At 41.3% G+C, this 11,838-nt stretch overlaps 1 protein-coding gene across 1 annotated transcript; it reads right to left on the bottom strand.

Moving 5' to 3' along the window:
* Positions 1-5,305: 5,305 nt before the first annotated feature.
* Positions 5,306-11,774, bottom strand: GDPD1 (glycerophosphodiester phosphodiesterase domain containing 1; the record flags this gene model as incomplete). Its single annotated transcript, XM_010145208.1, has 8 exons — positions 5,306-5,428; positions 5,970-6,021; positions 6,872-6,931; positions 7,599-7,732; positions 8,763-8,852; positions 9,497-9,615; positions 10,900-10,945; positions 11,613-11,774. Coding segments are annotated over 8 exons (786 nt in total), but the record flags the coding sequence as incomplete, so codon positions are not given.
* Between the last annotated feature and the right edge of the window lie 64 nt (positions 11,775-11,838).

The following is an 11,838-nucleotide window of genomic DNA, read 5'->3' as shown; positions in this document are numbered from 1 at the left end:
CGGCCAGCGGGGGCAGCACAGCCGCGAACCGGGCCCCTTCCCCATCTGCTCCTCCGCAGGTTTTGTGGCTTTTTGGTTTCCACACACTTTCAGCAGGGCATTTCACACAGCCGGGAAAACCACCCGCTCTCTGCGCACGCAGCAAGTTCCAGGATCTCCCGCTGGAGGCTTCTACCGACACCAACCATCTCGCTCATCGGTGTGGAAAAGTGCATCTGGAAAAGAGGTGGAGTCAGCTGTGCCTGGAGCCTTCCTGCGTTGCATGAACCGTTAGGTTCTTCTGAACAGCCTGAGTACCAAGTGTCAGTACTGCAGATTTATGACAGGTTACACAGGCTGAAGTGATCACAGACAAATACTTTCCCCGTTAAAAGACAGAAGAACATTCACTAATGCTTCCCAGTGCCCCATCCTGGCTTAGTAACCATTCAGGATGTGTAGTAAGAAAAAAAATACTGCCCAGAGCAGCCTGGGCTTGCCAAAATCCTTTAAAAGTTACTAAACCTTGTACATACAAACCCCCACTTCACCTGTCTCAACCTTATATGAAGCCTCAAGGTTTTAAAATTACACTTGACCTTAAAACCTAGTATTTAAGGTAATTTAATGGAAATCCAGTAGGAAATTTACCTCTAGGACTAGAGGAAACATTAACCTGCTTATCACCGAGAAAAAGAAAGCGCTGTATTTATACTGACCCACCAGCCGCACAGGACACCACCAGGCTGGACGGAAAGCTGCTACAGGTGGAATACCTGTTTGTTCACAGGAACACACTCAAACACAGGTAGTTTGCTGCCCCGAGTCTGGAGCAGGGAGCTGCCAACTGTCAGAGGCTTTTACCCAGAAGCCATCGATCTTTCAATGAACATCCGCAGGCTTTAGCAGAAGTCTCGTACCAAGGCGAGCAGGCAGAAGATGAGCTGTGTGGGGGAGGCAGTCAGAATGAGTGTCCTTAGGAGATGACAGAAAGGTATTTCAGGATAATTTAAAGGCTGCAGTGAGATAATTTTAAAAATTAAGGCTGTTATCAGCTATTTACTGTTTCAACAGAGACCAAATAGAAAATGACGATTATTAACCAAGGGAGAAAAGCAGATAAAGCCCTCTTACAATGAAAGCTCTCATTTCGATCTCAGGCTGGTTCCTCTGCTACCGCATCTCACACTCAGAGATGACTGAGCATTTTCACTCCCCCATTCAGTTGGGGTAAGACAGACATACATAGATAGGATACAATATCTTCCACATCTGTGAACTGCTGCATTCAGTAATTAAACTAATGAGCCTGATTATAGGTCAGAGATGATGTCTAGGACCAGGCTACATCTGCTGATTTTGTCAGTGTTTTCAAAACCTGACCTGTAATATTACAAATGTGCACATACACTCCTGTAACACAGCCAGAATCGGGCCATCCATCATCCAACTGGATAAACACCAAAGAGAAAACTCAAACAAAGGGAAAAAAGCTGCTATTTACTTAAGCACACGTGCTTAGGAGTTAAGGATCACGATTCCTAAGAACAAATACTCAGCTCTGATGCAGCCAGCTGTTTTCACACGAAGTGCAGAGCAAAGGCCAGTGCTCTCCCAGTTACACAGTTCTCCTGAGCACGGCTGTTCACAACACCGGCATATGTAACACCTCTCAAAATATTACTCAAGGAAGAAGCATTTCTTGGCTCATCTCACCTTGCTGTTTTCATCCACACCGAACTAGAATCCATTTTATGTTGAAGGTGCTACAATCCGGGACAAGTGACAGAATCCGCCAGTTTACAGTGAAAGATGCTGATGGCAAAAGCACACGCACAGAAGCTGTTCTCCTGGCACGCTGTTAAAGACACTTGGGATCTTCTTCCTTGTTTCTCCCCCCACCATTATTACACAAGATCTGTCTACTTGTACGAGAAAGCCCATGTCATGGCCAAAAGTCTCTGAAAAGTTCAGAGCTTGTAAGATACCCCCTTCTTTGTGTCAATGCCAGCCACGTAAAATCCAGCAAAAGTTGCACGTCTACTACACTATAAACACAGTATCGCAATCTGGTAAATCATACTTTTAGGCAAAGAAATCACAATTCACAGGCATTCAGTTTCAGGTCTTTTATGAGCAAAGATGTTTTAATGTGTCACATTTCAAGAGCATCAATCATTCTTTACAAGAAAAGAAAAAAGAAAAATCACTTCCTAGATTTGGAGCTAGAGAGGTCCACAAGATCATCCGCAAATTAAAAGTGCATGAAATACATGCAGCATCCTTCATACATAAAATATTTTGCAATAGGCTTGAGAACAGTGTAAGTGTTAAGCAATATTTAGAGTTAAAAGTACCTGAAAAGAATCTCTCCTTGGAGAGAGAGATTAACCGAACATCCTCCTGGACAGCTGTGCAAGTTCTCAACAAATGCTTTTCTGTACAAGTGGTTTAAAAATCACACAGCAAGTTCTGGAATATTTAAAACAACGATTTGATAGAACAAACATTCTACAGTTACCTCGATCCCGTGTTATTTTGTTACAAACAGTTATCACGGCCTAAGCCCAGTGCATTGGTGCTCGGATTCATGGCCTCATCCGTGCAACATTATCTGTCTCAAGAGATCAAACTTTGGCTCTTGTACTAAAGCCCAAAAGAGTGACTGAATACATTCAGCAGCTTTTCTGGCTCTGAACCCCTTGCCTCCCATGAAACTTGGGAAACATTCGAATTTCAGATATTAAGTATCAGACTTATCAAAGAGAGGTCACATATAAACAGCACAGTCAAAAGCTATGTCAGACGTAGGAAGACTAGTGTTGAAAAACACGTTGAGCATCTTTGAAGGCAGAAGCTTCCCACACCACTGCTAGAGAGGAAGAGGAGCAAGATTAAAATTAAATTAAAAAATTAAAGTTTGTCTTTTCAATAACTGTGTATTGTCATTCAACAGAGCATAGAGCAAAACAGTTTAATTATGCAGTGTTGAGGGAAACTCGAGAGAGAAACTAAGTCCTCACCTGTCCCTGGAGAGATCAAGTCCAGAAATCAAGACTGGTAATTTACAACTTAGCTTTTCCTAATCTAAAAAGGAGCTTTAACGTGTGGGTGCTATTTGGTAGTCTTCTCTAAAACCAGAATTCTATCTGCATCTCAGAAAAGGTGTGCACGCAGGAAATTCCACAGCAATTAAGTTCAAGAAAAGCTACACAAGGGCTAGTAAACCAAATTAAGACAGAACGGGCAGAAGTTTTTAATTTTAATTTCTGACCTGCATATGGAGCCTGTTCTGTAACTATTCTGTGACTACAGAGAGCAGGCAGAACTATGACTAGACTGATTATCAGCAGTTATCTGACCAGACATAACTGGTCTCAAAGGGAAAGAAGCAGCTTAGCACACGGTACATTTCATCTCTCTCCCTATGAACAGGTAGGAAGTTACATTACATTTCCTCTCTTCCATTCCATGTGCAACACACCTGATTAAATCAAAAGGAAACTGAATCTACAGCCATCTTAACCAGGCAGATATTTTGAAGGACATCAACTCATTTGCCACTGTCATCACTTGTTCACTTAAACTGTAAATGCAGCAGTTTCTTCTGCTTCATCCATGTAGAAATATTCCTCAGAAAGGAATTACAATGCATAAACAATTATTATCCACCCAGATGGACTTGACATTCTATCAGTGACAGACATGAGGAAAGAGCAAAGATGCTCCATATTGACATATGCCACAGCAGCCAGTGGAGTGATACAAGAGCTCTTCCCAATCTGAGCTAGCTGGGGCGGGGGGTGGCTGCGTGGAATCACTTCCAAAGTTTTTGTAACAGTAAATATGATCTTGCATCTGGCTACTATGTGTGTTATTAAGACCCATGATTTTCACACGAAATTCCTTAAAGAAGTAGACACTACCACTAATCTATAGTTCTGTTCCAGCAGTATCTGATGATTAGACAACTGAGGTTTATACATGTCTCTGTGTATAATTAAGCTACCATAATCAAACTCCTTCAGAAAGCCCCTACCGCTAACACACCACCACCAAAACACACAGGCTTTGCAGGCTCCAACCTGTTTGACACACGTGTAACGCCTGTTCACAATGACAGAACAGCATGTAAGCTTCCAGAAACCCCTTCCTAACCCCAGTCCATCACACTGCAGTTTCCTGGCTTTTGCCAGTAAAGTTACTTCCATGTCCATGCACTTAAAAACTTAGTGAATATTGAATGCACTTTTGTGGAGAGAAAAGACTAAAATTTACATACATCCTAGATCGCCTCTTGCTGGTTTTGTAAGTACACACATAAATCTTCTTTGAGTGATTTCATTTCATAGGAACATTTCAATTTGTTCTGAAACTCCCAATCAAACTTAGTCTTCTTTGGTCCCTCACCCTAAAACAACTTCCCGTTATCCAAGCCAACAGCTGTTAGATCTACAAATGTGCAAAAGACTTTTAAAACATTGACTTCGTTTGTGAGAAGACTATTTCAAAGTAAGCGTGATCTGTAATAAGTGCAATCTTCCTTTGTGGAAGGGCAGCTACTGCCACACCATGGTAGCCTGACAGGCAGGTTCAGAACCGGGGGCAAACCTAGGCCCTTGCAGTGGTACTCAGTGCCAAAGCCAGAACTGGGACTACATACCGTAACTAGACCTTGACGAGTAGGTCACAGTATTACCATCCCAGCAGAAAGGGTCTAAGCAAAGCTGCAACTCAAGCTCAACATTCTTATCAGTAAATCTATACTGATCAAGTGAGTTAATTTTGGTAAAAAAGGCGACTGCCTTTACTGACTACTCTTCACTGGCCAAACTACCTGCCTAGCCACAGATTCTGCTTGCTATTCTCCTGTGCATTGTTTTTCTTTTTTGCCCTATGAGTTATTTGAAAACTAAAAGCAACACAAGAAATGCCTACGCAGAGTACGCTGTCAGAAACCCTTTAGTTTCTGCCCACTAGAATATAACTGGAATAACTGACACGTCATGACATCTGCTTAGGGACAGTTGGGATATGTCAAAGAACGCTTATTACCTACACGTATCCTATCCAGCAGCTTTCTGCCTAATCATCAGTAGTTGTGAAGTGCACCCTTCCTAAATGAGCTATTTACAAATGTAAACTATGTAATTACAGTTTTAAAATAAATAGACAACCTTTATATTAGGTAGCAACTTGACAAGGTAAGAGATCATCCAGTTACATCCCTCAGACAATGATCTGTGTATGCTGCTCAAACTGGTTTTTTTAAAGAAAATCCTTGGCTCACAATCTATCCTGAAAGAACTTCCTTGGTTTCCTTCCTTTATACTGGATGATGGTGTAAAAACTCCTTCAGTTTTGTTGGATAGTCTGTCATCACTCCAGTTGCTCCCAAATCAAACGCCCTCTTGTATTCTTGTTCTTCATTCAGCACCCAAATATACACCTATAAGATGGAAGAGAACAACAAACTATTACAGGAAATACTCAAAAAAGAAAAAGGTGACATTTAAGCTGAATTATTTCATGTGAGAGAGATGATGCCACATACACTTAAAATGATAAATTATGATGTGTGATGCCAAAGACATGTACACAAACGTATCCAACTTCCTCCTCCTCACCTCCCAAAAGGAGGCATTTTCTAGTGGTGTCTAAAAAGCAAGACCTTATTTAATAGTGCAAAGCCCAAAACAGGTACTCAGTTTAGCTATTTTGTATGGTTAAGTTTGAAAAAAAAGGGGGGGAAAAGAATCTTTGAGATTTAAATTAAAGAGTTTTCCAAAGGTACAATTCTTCCTTTGCAGCTACAGAATTGCAAATCTAACAGCATCAGCTATTGCTCAGGAACCAAAAAGCAGCCTATAATCCTATCAACACAACCAAACATGTTGGGGAGAACTTGAACCCATCTTAAGGCCATACCTGGCCGGTTCAAATTCTCACCAGGTTAAAGGCACATTTCCTTTAGCTTTGCCACACTGTACCTGAATGCCCCGAGCAGTGAGGTGGTCAAAGAGTGCTTTCCGCATGAGCAATCTGTGGAAAGGAGAAAAGACAGCATGAACTGGAAGTGTGTATGAAACTCTCAATGTCTGCTGATGTTCTGTAGTAAATTTTCCACACAGCACTTAGATTCAATGTTTTCCACAAGAAAGAAATTGGAAAGCCAATCACAGAAAGCTTTCAGTTCAAGCGACTCCAGACTGGTGAATGTAGATATCCGTAGATGACACAGATTTCTGGGTATTTGTACAACTCTCCTGAGGATCAAATCCAGCAGAATCCTCCTTAGGCATACAGGTACTCTGCACCACGTCCAATGAATCAATCCCTTTGCTTTCAGAAGAGATTTCATCCTTTACACCAGAAGACATGAAAACTCTACATGCCACTCAAGAAATCAGACTAACAGGTATCAGACACAGAAGCAAGAGCCAGGAGACACCTATTGCCATCACGTTCAACCTCTGAAAGCACATGACTAAGCTTCCTCTGAAGCACAGATATTCTTAAAATGCAAAGTGTTCCACGTAAGCTAAACAGTATCTCCTCTGACAACGTTATCAACCAGTCACAACCCCATGAAATGTGAAAGCCGCATTCTGAATCTACTTGCATGCTAATTAGCTGAATACATTTAATGACAGAAACTAAACAGACTAAATTGGAATAATGCCCAAGATTACTCCACCTCAGTGTGTTCCAGCGTATGAAAAATAAAAACATACAGCAACACCTATGCTGCACTGACAAAAAAGCTAGAAGAAACAAAAAAAAAGCCACAACATAACAAATAGCTATAGCAATAGCCAGACTCAGTTGCTTGAACCAACTGTTAATATATAGGCAAAAGAGAAATAAAAATTTAATCAGATTAAAATCTTACGTGTCAGCCAGCCAGATAATAAATTTCTGGCTTCTTGTCATCTTATGCGGATCTTTCAGCCTGTCGAGGAAGAGAAAACAAAACATTACCAGAGCATAGATTAAAATATTATTCGAGATGTTCCTGCAAAAGAAACACGAAGAATTAATCCTGCGGTTTCTCAAATCAGAGCACTAATTTCACCATATAAAACAGTGACTTAGAATTGTGTTACACAAGAGAAATGCCTTTAAGAGAAGCAGCAGAGATGGGTATTCAGCAGCATATTGAGGAAAAGATGAGAAATAAAGAGCACATTAAATTTCATACCCACCCTATTACTAACTTGCCTCTTTGCCTTCATCAGACTAATTTGTTCTCAAGAAAGAGGAATAAAAGTGCAAGAATCAATTATTTGAACATATGACTATGTGGCATCTGCACAAGCTGCACTGCAAAGGCCGCTGCATGGAGGCGGTATCTACAGGAGATACTACAAACAGGAAACCCTGATGTACACAGGCACCCCACACTAACAGCCGAGTAACTCGGAGCTGGCTAGAGACAGCTTAAACACAGAGGAGCAGCAGGTTTGTCTGGCTTTCTCTTAGGAATACAAAAAAGTGCCCAAATTAACAAAACACTGTCCCTAGCCCAAGGACACTGACTAAACCGATGCCTATGCTGGCATTATCATTCCCTTTTACTGTCATTTTAGCGCAGCACCCACCAAGAGACTCCAACTCACTTGAGGATGATTGAAGGCATAGGAATTTCCAAGAATTCTTCCTTGAAAGGAATGAATGGCAGCAGACCAGTGTAGAACAGGCCAAGCAGCAGGAGGACACGTTGCAAACAGAAGATGATGGGAATGTCAGCATTCTGCAGAAACCACAAAAGAAAGATGCTGAATTACCTCAGTAATCGTCGAGTCTGTGGCGATTAAATGCGCGATGCATCAATGCACATTTAGCACTTGCACCTAAACACTGAGCTGCCAACTGTTCGTGATACACCTGCCCCTGAACTTAGCTTGGAATCCAAGGAAAATCTGAAGGGGTGTTGGGACCTGAAAAGGCAACGTTTTCCTAGTCACAGTACTGCTTTTGTTACCTGCCTTCATCATCACTGCAGACTGCACGACACAACGCAGCGTTTTCGCTTAGACCAATATTACCACACAGAACAAGCTGCACTTTGGCACAGGACTCGCTACAGTTTGGTACCACAACAACTCACGTCACAACATGTTCTTAAAGACCCTGGTTTACGAACCAGAATGTTTGGTGCTATGAAAATGAACAAATACAACTGCTGTTCAGGTGAGAAATGGTGAGTTGTCCTGCACGGATAGGTCAGAACAGTATCTGCTCTCTCAGCTGTATCAGTTTCACTCAGGAGCATAACTCCCTTGGACGAAGAACAAACCTCATTTCATTCTAAACTGCACGACTCCTCAGCACAAAACGAACAGGATCTACAGCTGTAAACCAGCCTTACATCAATACACCTGTGCTTCGACTAGTGCTCCCATCCACTATTTTCACAGAAACACACACACAATAAGCAATCCTTAGAAAAAATGCTTTTGTACCAGATGAATAATGTGCAAAACAGGCTGTAAGAGTTCTGGCATAAAATCCTAACACCCTGTATTTTACGGAACAAGAGTAAAACATGATTAAGCTCAATTCCTCAACTATTTTATTGCAGAGTGTACAGGTGTTAACTGTGTTTGACTTATTGTAGCAGTGTAGGAAGCAGAACACAATCTAAGCACAAGTTTTCTCACCACATCTAAGAAGTCTGGCATAGCTGGCTAGATCTTGATTTACAGGGTGATTTTCTGTAGTTTTTCACCACACACAGTAACAAGCAGGCAAGAACAAAGCTTAGCTGGACCCATTCTTACCTCCTTAAAACACTTCGATACAATCTCGTAGTTGACGTTCCCCCATACCGTCAAATGCTCTCGCTTATACTGACTCACCAGCTCTGAAACCTGCAATATCAAAAAGCAGAACCCCACCATTTCATTGAAAATGAGCTGCAGAATTATTTAACTGAAACTCTACTTAATGCTCTTCAACTACACACGTCATTAAAGACAAGACAGTTCTATGCACTCTCCCACCTTAAGACAACTGCGTTGCTTTGACTGGGAAGAAATAGGTGTTCGGGTCAACAGATAAAAGGAAAGACCATTTTACCTACAAAAAAACCCTGGAGAATTTAAGAAAACTAGATAGCAAAACAGTATCTGACGGAAAGCAGATTTCCTTTGCTGTGATGAATGTTTCCGTTTGCACTGACATCACGTTTTTACTGCTGTTTTTTGGTAGGCAGCATTCCCTAAGACCCTTCCTATGAAGTACGAATCTCTAGCAGTGTAGCATCAGTTTCATCTCAAGATAAAGCGCCAGTAAAGAGCTGTTTGCTGAGTGTCTTGCACAAGATCATTCCTCTGTCTTCTGTATTACCTCATACGTGGAGGAAGATCTAACTGGTGAAGGATGAAGCAGATGAAGAGATGAAGGATGAAGAGAACACAGATTTTAGTGCCACAGACTGTCGGCAACTCCAAGAAACACTTATTTTGGAATTTCATCATCATTCAGTCTCAGTTCAGCACAAATTTTCATGTACCTTTTTGATCAACACATTGTTGTTCACTTTGATGTCGATGTTGACAGGAGTGTGTGGAAATGCCTCAAACACCTCTTTCAGGAGTGGAATGCGGTTGTCTTTTCCCTCAGACTGACTTTCTGGGGAAACAAGAACACTGACACTGCTGAGACCATTTTTAATAAACTACAGATAAAAGCTGAGATGTCAGAGCACTTGGTACCTTAGAATTAAGAACAGTACATAGTTCCTAGAATTAACACATTTTTTTCACTAAGAAAAGGCATTTAATTCACTCAGTTGTAATTAATTAAGACAAGCTCACTTCTGTACTGAAAACTCCCTAAGCCTATTGCATATTTAGCTTTGAACTTCATAAATACAGACGTTATTTAGCAACAGTAGGAGTGCAGGCATCGTTCAAATCTCGAAATAGCAAGCACGGATTCAGTTACCACATACCAAATGCAGTGAGATTAATACGAAATGAGATCACATGAGAAAAAACTTTTCCTTCTAGGAATATTTACTGCAGAAGCATAATAAGTAAAGGGAACACAAGGCAAAACCCCCATATTTTATTGTCTGAAGCTGCTTGTGGCTTGAGGGCATTAACTGAGGGCTCTCGCTGTCTCTTCGTATTATTGTACATAAGCATAAGATATATACATGTAAAAATAACACATCATGGATCTCATCTTGGGGTATTTTAATGTGTTGCAATTTTGAACAGAAAAGTTTAACACATTTGCTTGCATTTTATGCAATTCAAGCACGGAAAGGCTACACCAGGTAGTCACAAAGCCCTGATGCCATCGCCAGTGGCCTTTTCTAGGCGGAAGTGCTCTCGGCTTTAGTCTGTACGCTCTGTTCTGCTGCAGTCCCATGAATCATAGTCTTCACAAGAAAACAAGTTAACCTTTCCCCAGGTTTTCCTCTCTCACAACAATATTGGTACTGAACTTCAAGTCATACAGGCAGTAACTACTACTCTCTTCATTCACCCTTCTGAAAAGGTCTCTTCTATCGAATGCACCAGCACGATGGCATTTGAGTTGTAAAGAAATACTCTTCTGCCTTCTCCGCGTTTTTTGGAACAACAAATTTTCAGTCAGCCCTCTCTGAAGAGCCCACAAGGGAACTGGAAAGCAGTTGCAAGAAGTAGAGAAGCAAACAACTGAAATGTTTACTTGGTGAAAGATATCTTACGTATTAAACTTAGTCACTGCCAATGAGTATGAAGAGAATGTATTCTGGTTTCTAAAGCCAGGATTGTATTTTCCTTTTAAAACTTCTCATATCAAGGTACTCACAGAAGCAAATCCCCTCTTCTGCTCTCTTTGCCGAAGTAAGAAATTGCCTACAATAATGGAAAATTAGTTACTCTTACTGTAAATTGAAACAACCAAGAGGCAAAACCTTACCTTTCTGAAATGTGACATCCAACCTGCAGAGATATGGTGGAAGTTCCTCAAAAATAAAGGGAAACAGAACACTAATTGAAATGCAGAGATATAACCATGACTTTTCCCAAAAAAGAAAAAGAAATACAATTTGTAAGCCATGTGACTTATCTTTAAAGACAAAAATAATGTTTTTTTAACTCTTCTTGCCCCAAAAGTGCACTGCATTCACTCTTACTTGAACTATCTGGCACTCCTAGACTTGTGTTACCTGCAGCTGAATAAGGCAAAGCATTTCCAGACGCATGTCTGAAAATTCTGAGAATGCCACTGAAATATCACGTGGAAAGACAGTTCTGCAAAACAGGCTTTGAAAACTAAATGCAGGTAGGATTCATCTATCAGTTTTCCCATTAAAAAGACGGTTGTAAGAGAAGGAGCTTGTTGACTAAAGCTTCCTTTGTCATCAGCACGGCAAACTGGCCCCCCTCCAGAAAGCCGTTCATCCGACCTGCTTCTGGAGGGAGTTAATCACCCTTCAGAATGTGCTGGGTTTTCTCCCTGGGCGGCCCAGGGAGCTTAGTAAACTTTAAGTCAGACCAGATGAATCCTCTCCGTAGATTCTGGATACCAGACATACACACACGTGCACACAACCTCCCTGCGCACCCCAGCCACTATACAAATGCATTTTTAAACACCATCTAGCGCTAACATTTTTTTCTTCAACTTACGGAGTATTTGAGGTCAGATATGTTGACATCGACTCCTGTTGCTCTCTTCAGGTTCTCATCATGGGACACAACCACTTGCTCATCTTTCGTCAGGTGACAGTCTAGCTCCAACATGTCTGTTCCTATATTAACCGCGCTGGAAGCGAAGAAGGCTGCCTTGAACTGCACACGTATTTTGTACAGGTCCAAACCCAACACGTGCTATTCAATTAAACTAATCCTGCTG

This window comes from Buceros rhinoceros, unplaced genomic scaffold (genome assembly GCF_000710305.1).
Source record: "Buceros rhinoceros silvestris isolate BGI_N320 unplaced genomic scaffold, ASM71030v1 scaffold42001, whole genome shotgun sequence".
Classification (NCBI taxonomy): domain Eukaryota; kingdom Metazoa; phylum Chordata; class Aves; order Bucerotiformes; family Bucerotidae; genus Buceros; species Buceros rhinoceros.
This window is presented reverse-complemented; position numbering and strand designations above follow the sequence as displayed.